The following is a 19,479-nucleotide window of genomic DNA, read 5'->3' as shown; positions in this document are numbered from 1 at the left end:
GCTTTGCTGAGAAAAAGTTATTTAGTTGACATGACATACACAGGCTTGTAAGTAATTTATTGTTCTTACTACTCATAATACTAAAATTCAAAAGCAGTATAGCCGATCAGGTCATATCAGGCAGTGAACTTTTAAGCAGTTTAATGTGTCTTCAGAAGTATTTCTAAGTGGAAATCATAATGCAGAAAAATGTTGTTGCTAAAGAAGTTTGGTCTTTGGCCTAAAGAATTAAAGAATCTTTCTTCCTGGTTTCAGTAGAGTAAACCTGGTATCACTCAGAGAAACTTGCTACCTCCTGGTGTTTGGATAGGGCCTGTTGCTGTGTTGATAGAGTTGGTTACTCTCAGTTGAGTTACTTTGGCCCCTAGTAGAAGCTAGTGACCCCTCTATTATTATAAATTGTACTTCTCAGAGATTTTCTACCCTAGGAACAAAAAATAGCAAGTCAGTCTACTGCAGTGTTCTGCCTGGTCTAATTAGTCTCACAGAGGAGACTGATTGTGTTGTTAAGCGTAAGTCCTAGCACACTAGCTACCTCTGTTGCTTTACATGATGCTGCATTATGCAATATATATAAAGCAAAATTGTTGTCTATTGTTTTATTTACCAGTTTGATTTTTAAGATTCTAGTAGGGAGAATATGGAGAAAGAAAAATAGAATTGTGGATGCAAGTTACTGTTTAAGTGTAATGAGGTAGAAAATGAAAATCACATATCCAAACGTAATAAAGGCAGACTTACTAGATGGCATAGTAATTGCATATAGAATCATAGAATTGTTAGGGTTGGAAAGGACCTTAAGATCATCTAGTTCCAAGCCCCCTGCCATGGGCAGGGACACCTTACACTAAATCGTATCACCCAAGGCCTCGTCCAGCCTGGTCTTGAACACTGCCAGGGATGGAGCATTCACAACTTCCCTGGGCAACCCATTCCAGTGCCTCACCACCCTAACAGGAAAGAATTTCTTCCTTATATCCAACCTAAACTTCCCCTGTTTAAGTTTGAACCCGTTACCCCTTGTCCTGTCACTACAGTCCCTAATGAAGAGTCTCTCTCCAGCATCCCTATAGGCCCCCTTCAGATATTGGAAGGCTGCTATGATGTCTCCACGCAGCCTTCTCTTCTCCAGGCTGAACAGCCCCAACTTCCTCAGCCTGTCTTCATACGGGAGGTGCTCCAGTCCCCTGATCATCCTCGTGGCCCTCCTCTGGACTTGTTCCAACAGTTCCATGTCCTTTTTATGTTGAGGACACCAGAACTGCACAAAATACTCCAGGTGAGGTCTCATGAGAGCAGAGTAGAGGGGCAAGATCACCTCCTTCGACCTGCTGGTCACGCTCCTTTTGATGCAGCCCAGGATACGGTTGGCTTTCTGGGCTTCAGGCGCACACTGCCAGCTCATGTTCATTTTCTCATCAACCAACACCCCCAAGTCCTTCTCCACAGGGCTGCTTTGAATCTCTTCTCTGCCTAACCTGTAGCTGTGCCTGGGATTGCTCCGACCCAGGTGTAGGACCTTTCCAGTTAATAGCATTGTTGAAATGATATTTGCTTTCATCTTTGTTCAAGATACAATAGTTTCACAGCTTTCAGGCAAACAGACTGTATCTTCATTTCTAACCTGTGAATGCTCAAATAATCTCTTAAAATTTATGTTTGTTGAAAAATGTAAATTTTCATTTGGGTAAGTGGGCTGTCCAGATGACAGAACAGCTTTTGTGCAGACTTAGAGAATGTGGAAATGGCGGGCTCTTCCTGGTGCGTTCAGTTACCTGGTGGGAAGGGTACAGAGGAAATGGAATTAGATTTTTCTGGGAGGTGTGGCATGGTAGGATTAGAATTAATGGACACAGATTACTTCACTGGAAATGCCTGTTAATTAGGCCAGTTGTTGTCAGTACAAATGGAGCATTGGAACATGTTGCTGTAAGAGGTCATTCATTCTGTTCTCGGAGGTCCTCAGGACTTGACTTGGCAAAGCCCTGGGCAGCCCGATTCAAGTTGGTCCTCTTTTGGGTAGAGGTTTGGGTCAGACTGCTTGTAGAGATTGCTTTTGATTAACATTGTTCTGAGAGTCAGTGATAAAAACTGATATGTCTGATTATATTGGAGAATTGAATTAAAGAACTGAGCTGTACAGAAGAAAAATTCTCAAAGCAAACCCCTCTGAAAGACAACCTTATTTTTCTGTAACATTTCATGATTGCTTTTGAGGTGGTTTGGGGTTTTTTGGTTGGGTTTTTTCTGTTTTTATTTTTTCTCATTTGAGGTCAAACATTTTTAAAAGTCTTTTCAAAATTGCTTGCAGCGTCTGTTATAAATACATAATTCTGTTTGGTATTTTTAAATTCATAATGGAGTATTTTCAGGGAAGGAAGATAGAGATGATTTGCAGAAATTTCAGGCCTGGATTTATGCCTTCACTATTGAGGAAGTTTGAAAGTCTGAATGCTTTAAGAATTTTTTTTCTTTATTAATACTCTTAAAAGTATGAAGAGCATTTTCTTGTTAAATGATTGGACAGGAATTCTGGAATTCAAGGCTTTGTATAATATAGAAGTTCAGTAGTTCAGTTTTAAAAAGTAAAGAATGGAAGTCTAAAAATTGAACAAATACTCTCTTTTTTTCTTTTTTTTTTTTTTTTTAAGGGCCCATGATGTGATGCTGCCTGTTGTTTTACACCAGTGATATTCTGTGTGATAGAAGGGTGAATTTGTAATATTTTGTATGATTGTATGGAAACAATTTTGAAAATGGTCTGGAGAGAAAGTGAATTTCCTCATCAATTTCTATCGCTTATGTATAGGAACTGTTGATATCTTTAAATTCAATATTATAAGAAGAATTGTTCACTGGTCAGAACTAACTTCTGTCATCTTCATTCTGGAAAATAATTTTCTTGTCATTTCTGTAATATGCATTGTGATGTTTCCTGAGCATTACCATAACACCAACACAAAATTGATAAGAAAGTTTCTCCTTGAATTGCAAGCACTAGGTGGCTGTGCCATTGTGTTCAAGAAAATACTTTTGTATTTTGAAAAACTGATTTCTCTCTCTCTTTCTCTCATTCCCTCTCTCTCTCTCTCTCTCTCTCTCTTTCATGTAAACTTGACAGATGCTTTGGGATGCTGCTAAGCCCTGGACGAAATGTGAAGAACAGTGACATGCATTTACTAGACATGGTAATGCTTAGCTCTAATAACCTGTTTAGTAAGATAGAGGTGATTTAAAAAAGCAAACAAAACCGAACGAAACAAAACTCTCATCTCCTTAGTCAACCTGGTGTGCCCCAGCTCCCTGGGGCTCACCATATTGATGCCGGCCTTAGCGTGGACGCCTGCTCGGCGTAGCGCACTGCAGCCCAGAACTTCTGGGCTCAAGGGATCCGGCGGGCTCAGCCTCCCGAGTAGCTGGGACTACAGGCGCGCACCACCACGCCTGGCAATCTGTTTGGTTTTGTTTGTTGTTTCTGAAATCCTGGGGTTTATATCTTGAAACTAGGCATGAGTTTGTTATATACAGTGGGCAAAACATTTCAATAAATGTCTAAACTGATGGCATCTGTTTTTTGTTCAATTGGTGAAGCACTGATCAGGTCAGTTGGCAGCTGGTTGTTACAAATAACTAAGCTTTCTGTATTGTGTGAAGCATGTTGCCTAAAAATTTAGAGCAAACAATTATTATTTTTTTTTTTAAATGTGAGTATTAGGGAAGTGGTCTTACTTTTGCAGGACACTGGAAACTTTGCCTTTATTTCCTTCATTTGAATTTAAATTCTTGCTCAGAATTTGAAGTATTCACTTGTCTTCTGTAATCTTCCATTTCTTATGAGCTTCTTCTAAGAGAAGTACAAAATAATGTTACACTTTCTGTGATAATATCGATTTACTTCCATGTTCTTGGTAAGTATGCAGCCATTTTCAAGTCAAGAAGTGCATGAGATAACCAGTCAGGGATTTTACAGCTACACAGTAATCCCAGTTTTTCCCAGTCCATTTCTTTAGTCATGTGGATGTTTCTAGCTATCAGTATTTAGTTTTCTTGTCAAACTCTTTATTTGTCTGCTTGTGTCTACCTCTATTTGATGTCATTAGTTCCAATTTTCCATTTTTATTATTTGATTAGAAATTTAATATAGTGAGTATAAGGCATGATGAATTGGCTTCTATAAATCTATATAACAACTTTTTACTGTATGGACTGTGTATTTGAATTCCTGTCTTTACTTCATCTACAATTTTATGTATGTTTACATTTAACCACTGAATGTAATGGCTTATTAGTTCATTTCTTGGTTATACTGTATACATATAAATCTGTGTTTTCCTTTAAACCTCTTTTCTCCCTATTTAAATCTGGAGAATTTAGTCACTCTTGCTGCTCTACCACAAATTAGATTGTAGAGTAGAAATGTCAACCTCCTTTCATCTATAAAGAGGCTGCTATACAGGCCTGTTGGATCATTTGGAACTATCCCAGAAAACATGAGGAAGAATATACTTGCCTCATACTAGTAATAGCTCCTCAGCTGCTCAGAAAGTAGAGTGGCAGATATCCCAGAATGCTTTTGTGCTTACAGTAAGCATAACTTCCCCCCTCCAACTTGATGAACTACCTTGTCTTCAGTTTTTTATATAATGTTTCTCCTAACATTTCTTCCTTCTCTTCCATTTCCCTATAACCTTTCTCAGTTGATTATTTCATATTCTTTATTTTGGCTGTATTCGCTACAGCGAACACAGTCTTACTCTGAAGTTCCTAAAACTGTTTTCCCTCCCATGCTCAATTTATTTGATCACAAAGCATAACTGTTAGTAGAACCCTGTGTGTTTTTATTTTTAGGAATCCATGGGAAAAAGTTCTGATGGGAAGGCTTATGTAATTACTGGAATGTGGAATCCTAATGCACCCATGTTTCTGGTACTTAATGAGGAAACTCCTAAAGGTAATTTAATCTAATTTGTAAATTTGTTTTATGTGACATGGGTTTGATGTATGTGTTTTGTCCTGGGAATAGTGGTGCATATATCGAGTGCTTATAACATTATGCTCCAAAAGCCTGTGGCTAGGAGCTGTTCTGTGTAAAATATGCAATATAGAATATGAATAACACAGAACTGTGTGTTGCTTATCTGGAGATGCTAAATTAATGTTTAGGGCTTTTGTGCTTGTTCCCTTGTTATCAGGACTTTTTGGTCCAAAGCATGCAGAAGTTGTTTTGCACATTCGTTACTTAGCAAAGCAGTATAAATAGTAGGCATTGCTATTCTCTTTCTTTCAGTTTTCAGGTGACTTGTTTGCAAATAGATTACGTATTGTTTTTGTTTTAAACAGTTACCAGGGTTACTTGGTACACTGTTTAATGTATACTCTCATTCTCTGCAGCAGGCATTGTAGGGTATACAACTTGGATAAATAGAATGTGCTCTCACAGCCCAGAACGCCAACCGTGTCCTGGGCTGCATCAAAAGGAGTGTGACCAGCAGGTCAAAGGAGGTGATCCTGCTCTCGTGAGACCTCACCTGGAGTATTGTGTGCAGTTCTGGTGTCCTCAACATAAAAAGGACATGGAACTGTTGGAACAAGTCCAGAGAAGGGTCATGAGGATGATCAGGGACACCTCCTGTATGAAGATAGGCTGAGAAAGTTGGGGCTGTTCAGCCTGGAGAAGAGAAGGCTGCATGGAGACCTCATAGCAGCCTTCCAGTATCTGAAGGGGGCCTGTAGGGATGCTGGAGAGGGACTCTTCGTTCGGGACTGTAGTGATAGGACAAGGGGTAATTAGTTAAACAAGGGAAGTTTAGATTGGATATAAGGAAGAAGTTCTTTGCCATAAGGGTGGTGAGGCACTGGAATAGGTTGCCCTGGGAAGCTGTGAATGCTCCATCCCTGGCAGTGTTCAAGGCCAGGTTGGATAGTGCCTTGGGTGCCACGGTTTAGTGTGAGGTGTCCCTGCCCATGGCAGGGGCATTGGAACTTGATGATCTTGAGGTCCTTTCCAACCCTGTCTATTCTGTAATTCTATAATGGGTACAATAGTAATAATTGCATAGAGTTTTCAGTTTGAACAACAGTTTACTTCTCTCATTCTTTTGAGAAATTTGTACTTTGACTAATTTTTCTGTATGTGATTTATTTTTCTGTTTTAGATAAGCGTGTATTCATGACTGTGGCAGTGGATATGGTTGTTACTGAAATAGTAGAGCCAGTTCGTTTTTTGCTTGAGACTGTTGTGCGTGTGTATCCTGCCAACGAACGTTTCTGGTACTTCAGCAGAAAAACCTTCACGGAAACTTTTTATATGAAGTTAAAACAGGTAATCCATATTTGTTTGTTTGTTTTTTTTTTTGTTTGCTTGTTTTGTTGTTTTTTTTAAGGAAAGTTGGTACTGTGAGCATTTTATTTTTCTGTCTTAATTTGGTCTTTACAACATGGCACCTGCACTTCAGTAGTTTTTTCTTTTAACTGTTTATTTCTGAGATGCTTATATAGAATCATAGAATAGCATGCGTAGCAGTTAAGTAGCATGTATAAATGTTCAATGCCTTTGTGTCAGGGTTTAACGCCAGCTGGCAACTCATCACTGGGCAGCTGCTCGCTCACTCCCCACTGGTGAAATGGGGGAGAAGAAGGGTAAAAGCGAGAACTTGGGGGTTGAGATAAAGGCAGTTTAATAAATAAGTAAAGCAAAAGCCAAACAAGGAATTCATTCACAACTTCCCCTCAGCAGGCAGGTGTTCAGCTATCACCAGGAAAGCAGGGATCCATTACATATGAAGGTTACCTGAGGAAGACAAATGCCATCACTCCAAAAGGGTTGTTTCCCCTGCCCTTCTTATTCTTCCTCAGGTTTATATGCTGAGTATGCCATCATATGGTCTGGGATATCCCTTTGGTCAGCTGTCCTGGCTGTGTCCCCTCCCAACTACTTGTGCACCACCAGCCTTCTTGCTGGTGGCGTGGGAGGCAGAAAAGGCCTTGACTGCATGTAAGGACTGCTTAACAGTACTGAAACATCCCTGTGTTATCCACACTTTCCAGCACAAATCCAAACATCACCCCATAGTAGCTACCATGAAGAAAATGAATTAATTCTACCCCACCCAAACCCAGCAGATTTTGTAAACTCAACCAGAATGAGTCGTAAGTCATTGACTTTGTGGGCTTAAACAATTTTCAGCCTACTTATTGAATTCTCTGTTATTTCATGCAATCTCACCTGTGTGCAGACATCTAAAGCAAGTCTATTTAACTGGTAAAATTGAGAAATGATTCTTAAATTGTTCAGTGTAAAATCAGTTGATGTGTAACAAAGGGAAATTGTGGCTACTAAGGTTCAAAATGTGAAGGTAAGTGGCTGTAAGAATATAATCCCTTAAAGGCAAAGGAAGCTAATGCAGACGTTTAAAATTGTTAGACTATTACTGTATTTTCTTTTTTTTTTTTTAAACTATCTGAGAAAGTAGATTTCTGTGTTTTTAAAAAGAGAGCCTAAGTAGATTCTAGGGAATGGAACAGAATGTAACTAGGGAACGTGACAGTGGATTAACATCAAAAGCCTCAGCTCCAAAGATGGATGGCTTCTCTGTCCAGGACAATGAAGTCTGTGGTATATTTTCTTGCTGATGGAAAATCTTGGCAATCATGCTGTCGGTCACTGTGCAAATGTAGCGTGTTTTTTTACTGAAATGTTTGTTCTCTTTTTCATGGTTAATCAATGTTTTTAAGATGTTCAAAAAATTATTGTAACTAATTAGGCAAGATGCATAAAAAACAAAATAGTACAATATTTTTGGGCTGGTTCATTTAATATAATCATAAGTTTGCAGTTTTATACAATTCTCTACAAATATAGTTATCACTGTAGGTCAATAAATAGTAATAGTGGTCAGAACTGTAACTCAGAGGAAAAACTAAAATTGCAATCTTATATCCAGTGCTTAAAGTATAGGTAGCTAACTTCTTTTTCATCTGAAAGTCCATTGAACATGAAAGATTTAGGCTGAACTCTGAAGTTTTCCACCCTGAAGTAAAAAGAAAACGAACGAGTTCATCCTGCCCCACAGGCTTCGAGGTAGTTAGACATGAAAGTTATCAAATCCCTGAAGAGGCAGATTTGGAAGAAAAACTGCTTTTACAGGAAAAAGAAATTTTTCACTGAAAATATTCTGACCTCAAATCAGTTAAAGATACCATGCTCAGATTTCCAAGTTAAATGAACTGTTAGATTGACAAATATTCACGATTTGTGCGTGAGCATGCACACAGGCACATACATGCACGTACTTACAAGTAAGAAATGCAATGTAGGATACAAACAAATACAGCCAATATATTTCTACATTGAAAGGGGTGGTACACTACAAGGAGCTTTTAAGAATTTAGTGCTTTCAGGAAGTGTGAGATTTTATTTCTTTTTTAATCATGTCTTTACCTACTAAAACCTCCTACCATTATTTCCCCCACACCCTCCCCACGCCAGGCATTTGATTCCTGTTTGTCATGTTAGTTACTCCAATATTTTTCTTGTTTGTGCTCTCTTCTTTTGCTGCAGTTTCTCTTTTGACCTCGTCATTATAGCTATTTAAATTGGTGAGCTTTTTTTTATCATTATTCTGAAGAATACTTAAAGTAGTTGTTAAGAGTCAGCAGTTTTATTTTTCCTACCTGTAAAACTTAGAACAGAGCTGTCGATTACTGTTAGTCTACAGGTGCCATTGCAAAGAAATCTGAGGGAGTCTTGCCCAAACTTTTATTTAGCCTTGGTAGGAGATTTGTTTGTGTGTGTTTGGGTTTGGTTTTGTCATGCTATTAGAACTCTATCAACAGTGGGGACCTAATACATACATTTATTTTAGTCTGAAGGAAAAAGCCGTACAAATGCTGGGGATGCGATTTATGAAGTTGTCAGTCTACAAAGAGAATCTGCAAGAGAGGAAGAACTGGTCAGCCCAGCAAGTGGAGGAGGGCCTGTATCATCCCAGGAGGATGACGCAGAAGAAGGTAAGAATACAAGATCACTTACAAGTTCCCAAAGATACTGTTGTTATATTTCTCGTGTTAATTTGCTCATTAAATCTTCCTATTTGTGCCAATTAGAAATACAACTGCTTTGGACAAAAAGATCACACCTAATTTTCTATTAGCAGTGGTTCTTCAGTAATAGCACTTCTACAAACCAACTTGGAGTTCTTCATATTTACCAGTTTGGCATCCTTCCAGTAGCAGCAGCAGACAACACATGTCCGTTTTAATGTGCGCTTCAATATGTGTTACTGATGCACTTGTGCTCTGGCAACAAGATAGAAGACCTTTTCTAGAGGGTTTTTCTTCTGATTTGGAAGCCATTTGCCTTGAAAGTGCTGCTAAAGGACAGCATTGCAATGGGCTTTGAAATGGCAGGCTTTAAGTACCTTTTTGCAAAGAAAAAAAAAAAAAAGAATCCTGGACTCATATGGGGAATTTTCCCACCCCCAAACTGTCTGCTTAGCATGTAATTTGTTTTACCTCATTTATAATTAGGTCTTAACAAAATACCTCCTGGTTCAGTTGGGCATTATGTTGGGGACTGCTGCTGTTCACAGACCCAGTGTATTTGTTCCTTCTGAAGCTAATAGTACCTCAGTGTCTTTCCCATGTCTTTTTTTGTTTTTCTTGTTTTTGGGGGGGGGGGGGGGTAGGTTTTCTTTTTTGGTGGTGGTGGTAGTTTTTGTGGGTTTTTTTTTTGTTTTGTTTTGTTTTGTTTTGTTTGTTTTTCTGAAGGCCTTTGATATATTGTCGTCATTTTGTAGTCTGAAGGTTAGCCTATAGCATTCAGAATTTGGAATAGACTTTCTGTGTGCCATTTTTGATCTCGATATCTGACTAACCAGAACTTGTGATAGTTTTGCAAAGTTATTCTTCAGATATCTGGCACTGTTCTCTCAATACGATATAAAGGCTCACTTACAGAGGAAAAATTCCTTCTTGATTCTTACTTATACGTAAGTAGGTGGATACTAGTTTATGCAACACAAATCAGAACCCTGTGATTAAAACAGTCAGGAACAGACAGGTATGGTTATGTGGTTACTCTTTTCCACTTGCAAAGAAAAAAACCTGCTCATACTAAGGTGGCACCAGGCTTACAAAACCCTCAGCCAATTGCTCATTGGTGAACTGAAAACCCTTTACTGATTCCTGAAGGGAATGGGATGGGCATTGATTATTCTTTTCCTTGCATCAAGTACCACTTCTGAATAGTAAAAGTACTATTTTCTCTAAGGGAGCTTTTATATTTAATTGCTATTTGGGATTGCTTTACTGTTCATAGCAAGAATTATTTTAGATTTGACCTTTGGGTCTTGTGGTTCTGCGTAGAGTAGTTTAACATCTGTGAGTGGCGTTCTCTGTGCTGGATATTTGAGTTGTGTAGTCAGAATGTTTTCTGGAGCTTGTTTGATAGGATAGGGTCCAAGTAGCGACTTGACTACTTTTTTTTTTTTAATATTGCTTCTTACTGGGAAGAGTAAAGCACTCTTCCAGAAGCTGATAAATGTAGCACAATTAATAATAATTTGTATATTGTCCTCTTGGTACTATTATAGAATGGCTTTACTTTATTATAAAATATTCCACTGGGGTATGAACCTAAGTTTAACTTTGGTTTAGCTTCCCAATGCTAGTTTGCATATTTTAAATGTAGATTACTTCCTAAGAGAAGACATTAAAAATACCATGATGTGACTCTGTTCTCATGGAAACTGCATTTAGAGTTATCTGCCTAGAAGTTGTCTATCCTGGTGGATATGCAGGTTAAGTGAGTCATTTGCAGTTGATGTAAACAAATCTCTTCATTATTTTTCTTTCTTTTTCTTTTCAGGGTACTAATTATGATGATGGAAAAAAATCCCCTTGAGTTTACAATGTCTTGTCTTAGCCTTGGAAGAAGGCTTTTTCGTTTCTTTAACATTAAGGATGGCTACCTGGCCATATAGGGTTTTTTTTCTGCTTGCAGCCTAAGACAGGTGTGCATTATAAGGATTTTTACTATTTCATAGGCCAGAGGCTGGTGTTTCCATTACAGATACTGAGGATTATTACTTGTTCTCTTATTTTTGTTGTATCTTCATAATCTATCCTGCATGCCCTCAGAATATTATGTAATTTACTTCAGAAGCACTATACATTGCAGTTTCATTTGTATAAGAATGCATGCCTCATCTGGACCTTACCTGATTTCTGTGTACTCTGCGTGTGTGCATACACACAGCTCAGTGGGATGTCTTATGTCATGAGCATGTGAATAAAGATGTTCGTAAGAAAGAAGGCATTTTTTCCAATATTCTTGTTCTTTTTGTTTTAATGAAGGCCAAACATGATTCCTGCCCCCTGCAATAATGATTTAAAATAATTAGTATACTAGAGTTAGGCATAGTCCCTTTCAAATGTGCAGCAACTGTTACAGAAAATTGAGATATATTCCCTAAATAACATACTTAGATTTTTAATAGCCTTTTCCCATTTTAGCTTTATTTTTCATCTGAACAGCTATATAAAAAAACCAGACTTTTGCAAAGACTGTGCAGTAGTTACTTAAAGTGAGGTTGATCTTGGAAGATCTCTCCTTTTTTAAATTATTAATATTGTAATAGATATTTCTGGCAACCTAGTCATGTAAGGTTCCTTGCTTTGGAGATAGTAATTTTAAAAATATGGTTAATATTAATGATTTCTTATCAAAACCTAGAATGTAAAGTACACTCCATGATAAGAAGTTTTGTATTACAAAATATAATTTTAAAATATTAAAATATATAATGAGGAAAATATTACAGTTCCTGGAATGGTTTCAGATAAAGTGAATTTAAGTGTCAGTTTTTATCAACAAGCAAAAAGGTCACTGTTAATATTTAATTTTGAGTAGAACCTTGAAAAAGTTGCAGAACACAATCGGTTGAACTAATCTTTTTCAGCGTTAAGAGTGAGAACATGTAACAGAAGTGATGGTATACTGCATTAGTCAAAAAAGGCAAAGCTGCCCAAAGCATTTTTATTGTAGTGTCATTCTATGGCAGGATAAAGTGGGTGGCTGCATGTGTGAGCCTAAGGATTGGAGAAATTTGCTTTCCAGAAGCTTTTGCAAGGAGAATATGCGGTCCTAGAAACAAATAACCAAGGGGAAGAACAAGTTGTCTTCTTCTAGCAGCAGTGCTTGCTTAGACCATACATGAAATGCTGACTTTTGTTTGGCTGCAATATTTTAATTCTTTTTTTAATATTTCAGGAGAATACTAAATAACACCATTGAGTTTCTTCTTGAATCAGAATAATGTCAGAAGATCAGGGATCACTATAAGTGGGAGCAATTCTGTTTAAAAACAGAAAATAGTTTTTAAACTGATTGTAACTGAGTTAATTTTTCTTTTTTTCCATGTGGTCCTGTGTGTGTGATTACTTGGTTTTGTTCCAATCCAAAAATTGCCTGCGGTGTAATCACGGGATGCTTAGCGGACATTCTTGAAGCAGGTAATTCATGATAGGTAAAAGATAACACGCCTTGCAAGTCTCCAAAAAGTTTTCTGAGCATGAGTTGGAGATTGCCTCTAGAGTGCTCTCAGATGACTTCCAGGAATACAGAACTGTTCGGGTTTGTGTTTTTATTTACTGCAGCAGTAGGTTTCATAATGATTTAGATACTACTTTTCTGACTGCTAGGAACCGAGCAGGGATGTAGTTGACTGTGTAGTGGGTACTGATCCATAGACAGTATTATTAAACGAAAAAGAATCCCGTTGAAATGTGTTTGGTGTTTAGTTATCGGCATTTAATAAGAAGAAATCAGATTTAAATATGAAGCTGTAGGAATAAGAAGGAGCAGCAAAAGAAAAGAAAAAACAATCTTAGGAGGGTAAAACTATTTCTGTGTTCTGTCTAACTGTCTTAAATTTTAAGAACAAAAAGAGATAGAAAAAATAGTGTAAGAGGTATGGAAATTCTGTGGGGAGATGGTGAAATTTGACAACGAAAATAGGAATGAAAGGACCCTGAAAGCTTCCAAAAAATCTAAGTGTACTGGACAGCACAAAAAATGGTGCATACAATAGATAAGGAGTCAGCAATACTAAATGATTGAAGATGATCAGCCAGACTAAATCGGGATACTGTGTGAAATGTTGTGGGTGGACAGAGGCTGTTTACAGGATTCAGAAAAGCAAAATAGTAAAGGAAGTGGTGATAGAGGAGTCAATAGAGCTATTGAGAGTATTTTGTGATGAAGTAGGGGTTTAGAATGAGGGATAGTGTGAACAAATGAGGGTGATTTAGTGAGAAGAATGACATTGGTAGTGTGGAAATAGTCAACTCTGCATTTTTATCCAAATTAAAGGTAACTTGATGAAACTCATAGGAACTATTTGTTAACAGAGTACAGAGTAGTACAGAGTAATGTTGATGAGTCCTAACCATGATAAATTAAATCTGTGTTGGAGTCTTTTTGCCATCTCCATTAAAAATGAGCTAAAATGATACAAATCCAAATTCATGAGTTCATTTGGCTAGTGGCTGTCTTCAGACAAGAACTTTCTGCTGCAGTTCCATAATTGCCAAGATGAGTTTTAAAATACAAGCACTTCTGAAGAATGCAGATCTGTAGCTTCCAAATGAAAAGAAACTATTCCTGATGGGCCTGATGTCATTTTTATGGACTCTACTATCCATTCTCTCAGATTGGATTATTTTCATGCCTTAGAAGTTAACTTTTGTTACTAAAAATCATAGCATAAGTGCACTCAGTTGACTTCTGCAGCTGTTATTGTGCTGCCAGAGAGAATATAATCCCTTCCTCAGTATATAAAAACAAAAATACTGAGTGCAGAAGACTCTTTTTTAATTTGTGCTGAATGGTGGCAGTTCTTACTGATAGTTACAGTTGTATTTAAATTTGGTCATGCAAGTATGGCCTTTCTGTTAAAAGGCAAGTGTTTGAAATGTTTGGAATTGGAAGCACTTCTGTGGATTACAGAAGTATTTCATGAAATTGCACGGCTGCAAAAGAAATGGAAAATTGGAGAATTCTAATTTTGCTTCTGTTCCAGTTTTATGGGGAGCTAGAGTATATGGAAGGTCACCTGCCTGGGGATCAGATTCTTTCCTGTCCTGTAATCCAGGTTGCTGCTGGAGTTCACTTTATAAACTAGGTTTGCAGGTTAGGCCCTTGAAGAAATGTGACATAGTCCGAGCTGTTGTATTCCCCTCTTCCTCTCCAAGTGTCTGCAAGACACTCCTGCAGGGTGTGTCTGGGTAGATATTATAGGTAGGGATTTTTTCTTTAATAAAACATGTTGCTTACACTGACTTTGTAGAGTTCAAGGCAAAATATAATTCCATAATCGTGGCCTGGGATTGATGAATACTCCAGGTAAATCTGCTGACGGCTTTGTTTTATTCTTCCAGAATGATGGGAAAAATTACTTTCAAGTTAAGGGAGTTTTCAGTTCCTTGGGTACATAGGTGAAGTATGTTTCTGGTTTTCAATTATCTTTTTACAGTTTATATAAAACCACTTCAGATTATGGTGTAAAATAGACACTTTTCAAAATAGACACTTCAGTAATAGATGAACATAAATTTGTGTTTGCATCTTGTCTACATGCAATTCCAAATTATTTTGAATGTTTTGAATGCTTTGAGAAGTGGTTGTCTTTTGCTTGTTGGCCTATAAATAGTGTGGTAAAAGTGTGGTTTAAAGTAATCTGAAGAAGGAATTAGAACTTGCTACTGCTAGAGGATCTTCTCAGGTTTCAGTCATGAGTGCCATACTTTTTGTGACCTCAAACTGCCTCTACTATGCTTACATAATTTCACATTTCATATAATTAAAAAAATAAATCTTACTTAACCACCTTTATATAATTTATATAAAGATGATTAAAAGACATTACTTAAACTGTTCCCCCCAACTTTTTACTAATAATTATTAACCTTAAAGTGAGAGTTTTTTTTTTTTTTTTTTTTTTAGTTTTGGTCATTAGCTTCCTAGTATTTTGTTAATTCTAAGTTTTTTATAAGCAAAGTGCCTTGCATGCTGCCTTGGTAAAATGCTAAGAAATACTTAATTTTTATGTGTTTCTAATGTTGATTTTTTTTTTTTTTTTCATTTGATTATATCAAATATGGCAGTAGATGCTAATCTACAAATTTGTTAATATGAATACTGAGTAAAGAATTTGGTTGCCTTAGAATTATGACATCTCAAATCTGATAAAGATGTCAGTTTTCAGACAGCACAGTACATGTGGAAGATGTTTGTATTTACAAGAATACCTCCACTGTGCAGCATTTAGTTGGCTTTGTCATCTATGTGGGAGCAAAACTACTGAACTGAAGTGATAATTTTTCTCCACTCTTATTTAGCTTTAAGCGTTTGTACATCACCTTTAGATATGTCATGGTGGCTCACTTGTACATTCACTACATGAGGGCGGAATCATCTCTTTGCTCATGTTTTTACACTCAGATTCGGATGCACAGTTAAATTTTATTTTTGTGACTTTTTAAATGATTCGTGTTTAAGATGACAGGGCCTGTGTAGAAACTATAGATAGAATTAAGATATGTTTTTAAATGTAGAATTTTTGTTGTAGTAAGAAAGTCAATTTGGCTACCCATTTAACACAGCCAACAGGATTGTTTCAAAGTAGAGGAGTGGATCCTTTGAGAGATTTTGCACAGACTTCTTTATAAGATGTGTGAAAACCATTATCGTATGCAGTGAGTGAAACACAGACATCATCTAATCTGATTAGCATGCTGTTCACCCTCTTTCAGTGTTTAACAAATGTAAGTTTTTTTGAGATCTAGATTTTCAGTTATGCAGAAATGCAGTTAAATTTGCAAACTGTTTGGAAGGTAATAACATTTTTCGGATTCATCAGCATTTAGGTTTTGCTTGAATGATTGTAAGTAAAAAATACGTATCTTAAAGTTCATAAAAAAAAAGAATAAGATTATTTTTTTTTTTTGCTGTTACTGGTTTGCTTCTAGTGAAGAATTTGTGTATCTTTTTTGGTTTTGCTCCCTTCATATGTACTTAAGTAGCTGGCAAATTATTTTTTCTTTGACTTAATTATGTAACCTGCATAGAAACAGAAAGTTCCTGTGAGCAAGTTCATTGCAAGTTGTCGTTGTTCATATTCATCAATCCATATTTTTCTGCTCCTGATTATTGCTCTTCCTCCTAAATTAGAAAATGTGCTGAGGATTGTAATTTCATAAATACATGATTTGGAAGTCATTATGAAATCTTTTAGTGTTTATCAAAATATTTTGTAATCCACTGAAAAGACGGGCCTTTCTGGAAATCTGCCTTATTTAATACTGGAATGAATTCCATGACTTAAGCTTTGTTTCACTCTTATCTTTCTTGGCAAGCCTATAGTTCATACTCCGTGATTTCCTCTTTTCTCGCAATCTTCTTTTATCTAGTATGTATGGAGTGATTCCATGCCAGTAACGTCTATATCTTATTGCTCTGGTAATACGCTGCCAAGTTCAGTTCCCCCTTCATTTTTGTTCTTCTCCTACATAAAAATCAAACTTCTCATTTTTGAAGTATTCCAATTCTGTTCCCACCTATCTTCATGACCTAATTTCCTTCTCCTTCAGGCTGCTCCAACTATATCATTTTTCAGTCCCACCTACTCTTTATTTCAGCTTCTCAATTTAAACTCATTAAAAATCCTTCTCTGTTCTTCACATCAGTGCTCAAATCCCACCTGTTCATTTTTATCTCCCATATTCATGCTTTCTACTCATCGTAGGACTGTGTACTTCACTTATTTACTTTTATGCTTAAACTGTTTGAACTAACAATATTGTTTCCTGCCTTATTTGCCTTTTTTGTTAACTGACAAGTGAGTTTAACTTCTGAGGAATTGTCATATTTTTTGTGATGTAGTAACCTAGTAGATCTCTTTAAGGAGAACTGAACCTATTGGAAAAGTGGCTGCATATCCATTTTTAACTGGTGTTAAATATGGATGAGGGCAGTATTGTTTAAATGAAAAAATGTACTCTTTCATTGTAAACCCAAGAAGATTAAAAACATTAGTTGGTTACTTTTTGTTTGAAAGAGAGTCTGTTAAGTACGTCCTCAGAGAGAGGAAGATCTGAGCCATTTGACATTTCTTAGTTGGTCTTTCATAGTATTTTGTTACAGTCTTTGCACAACTTGGACTGCTGTGAATACTACTGTTATCCTCTAAGCGTGCTCCATGTTCTGTATTTGATGGCCTTGTGCTGTAAGAATAAATGTGGGGGAAGATGAGGCCAAGACTTTGTTTCTCTGTGCATAATTTTTCTGTTTTAAACACTTGATGGCTCAGTATTTTGTTTCAACACCTCTTATCAATTGGAGGAAAAGCCAGAAATGGTGGAAGTCTGGAGAACATGTCCTTTGAGGAAAGAAATGGATGTTTTTTTAGAGAAGAAAAAGCAAGCTTTAGATGTTGGGGTTTTTGGTTGGGTTTTTCTTGGTGTGTTTTCTATTTATTTATTTATTTATTTATAAAGGGTGATGTGCTAAAATTGCTTGGGAGAAGAAAAGTAAATTGCAGGTAAAAAGAATTAGGTTCTAACTAAGAGGTATAATCCATGGAGTAAGAGTAATGAAGTCCTTGGAATGAACTGCTCAAGGGGAGTAACTGAAGGCTTGTAGGGTTAGGCTAGCCAAATATGTGCAAGGGACTATACGATCAAGACCTGCGTTCTCTTTAGTCAAGTTAAAACATAAGACTATTTCAATAAGTAAGAATTCAGTAACTGGTGGAGCTGTTTCATAACGCTCATCTTAATCACTCTGTGTCTGTCTTGGGAGATAGTTAAAACCTCTCATGGTATTATAGTGCTTCAAATGTGTACTGCTGTTAGGGTGGTCTTCTGCAACACTTCATCAGTTACAAGTACTTCATTGTAAAAAAAAAAACAAACCAAAAAACCCCCCCAACTAAACAGAAAACCCAAGCACATGTCCACTGGCCCAAAATAACCGTATTGCCATTTCATATCAAAGGTAATTGTTATAATTTTGAAAGTTTTGTTTTCCACTCAAAACAGCCTTTCAGGCTATTCTGGATCAGACTAAATACAAAAAAAATGCCTCTGCTACATGGAAGATGGACCACTTGGGGAAGCATTTTCCACATACTGGTTACCAAGAATAATGAGCCATAGTTTATTTTGCTAAAAGTGCTGCTAAAGTGCTAAGAGATTTTTCATACCAGCAGTCATACTTCTTTGTGTTGGAGTCTGTTTTCTAAAGAAGGGGGGAAAGTTATACTTGAGGCTAGTCAATAAAATATTGTTATATAATAAATGTTAGTGCTGGGCCACTTAAAATACAACTCTTTTGTGTCCTGTTCTGAATAGTCTGCTCATATACTGAATAATTTATGTAATGAGTGTTTCTAAATGGAGTAGGCACAAAATTAAGCATATCCAATACACTGTCAAGCTTTTTTTCAGTTTCATTTTTTTTAGTTTCTTCTTGAATACCTCTACAGATTTTTGAAAGAGACCACTTTTTATACATTTGTTTGGCTGTAGGTAGACTAACAAAACAGACTACATACAAAATCTGTCATCCATAGATCCTTCCCTAGCATGACTCATATCTGTACAGGCTTCAGTATTTAACTTACGCAAATGGCAAATGCATGAAAGAGAAAAGCAAATGTCATTGTGCCAGAAGGAGGTTCCAGCGCAGTCTAACCTCAGTCCTTGGGACTGGTTATGGAGCATATACTCCCAAAAGTAGTTTCTAAACATGTGAAGGACAAACAAGGTCATTTGGAATGGCCAGCATGGATTTATGAAGGGCAGATCATTGTGACCAACCTCACTGCTTTCTGTGACAGTGTGATGAGTGCTGTGGACAAGAGGTGGGTGGTGGACGCTGTATATCTTGAGCAGAGACTCCAACACTGTGTCACATAGAGTCCTTATCATTGAATCAATGAGATAGGGACTGGCTAAGTGAAAAATAATGTAGTTGGAAGGTTGGCTGGACTGCTGAGATGAAAAAATCAAACAATGGTGCATAGTCCAGCTGGCAGCCAGAAAGTAGTGGTATCTTTCAGGAATCAGTATTGGGATCAGTGCTGTTAAATGTCTTTGTTAATAACCTGTGTGATGGGACTGAGAGCACCTTTAGCAGGTTTGTGGATAACAGCAAACTGGGTGAGTGGTTGATAATGCTGAGGAGCTGGGCTCTACTCAGAGGGATCCGGGTACCTTTCTTGAACATGTTCAAGAGCACCCTCCTGTTGCGGTTTAATCCCAGCTTTGCAGTAGAACACCAGGCAGGTGCTCACTCACTCCTCCCTCCTGTGCACCCCCAGCCTACTCACTGGTGGAGTGGTGTAAGAAGCATAAAAAGCCTCAACTCTAAGCACTCCTCAGCAGTAACTGAAACATCCCTATGTTATCAATACTCTT

The 19,479-nt window shown here is 37.2% G+C and overlaps 1 protein-coding gene across 4 annotated transcripts in view; it reads left to right on the top strand.

Annotated features, from left to right (window-relative positions):
* The window catches only part of RABGAP1L (RAB GTPase activating protein 1 like), a 242,294-nt gene that overhangs the window by 27,666 nt on the left and 195,149 nt on the right, over positions 1-19,479 (top strand). For all 4 annotated transcript variants that reach the window (XM_062602213.1, XM_062602212.1, XM_062602211.1 and 1 more), the window contains exons 7-10: positions 3,122-3,188; positions 4,849-4,951; positions 6,156-6,322; positions 8,865-9,009. In XM_062602213.1, coding sequence (XP_062458197.1) covers positions 3,122-3,188; positions 4,849-4,951; positions 6,156-6,322; positions 8,865-9,009 — 482 coding nt within the window. The remainder of the gene's footprint in view (positions 1-3,121; positions 3,189-4,848; positions 4,952-6,155; positions 6,323-8,864; positions 9,010-19,479) is intronic.

This window comes from Pezoporus occidentalis, unplaced genomic scaffold, assembly GCF_034315485.1.
Source record: "Pezoporus occidentalis ecotype Australia unplaced genomic scaffold, CSIRO_AGI_Poc_V1 ctg76, whole genome shotgun sequence".
Taxonomy (NCBI): domain Eukaryota; kingdom Metazoa; phylum Chordata; class Aves; order Psittaciformes; family Psittacidae; genus Pezoporus; species Pezoporus occidentalis.
The sequence above is the reverse complement of the archived record's forward strand: the minus strand, read 5'-3'. Positions and strand labels throughout refer to the sequence as shown.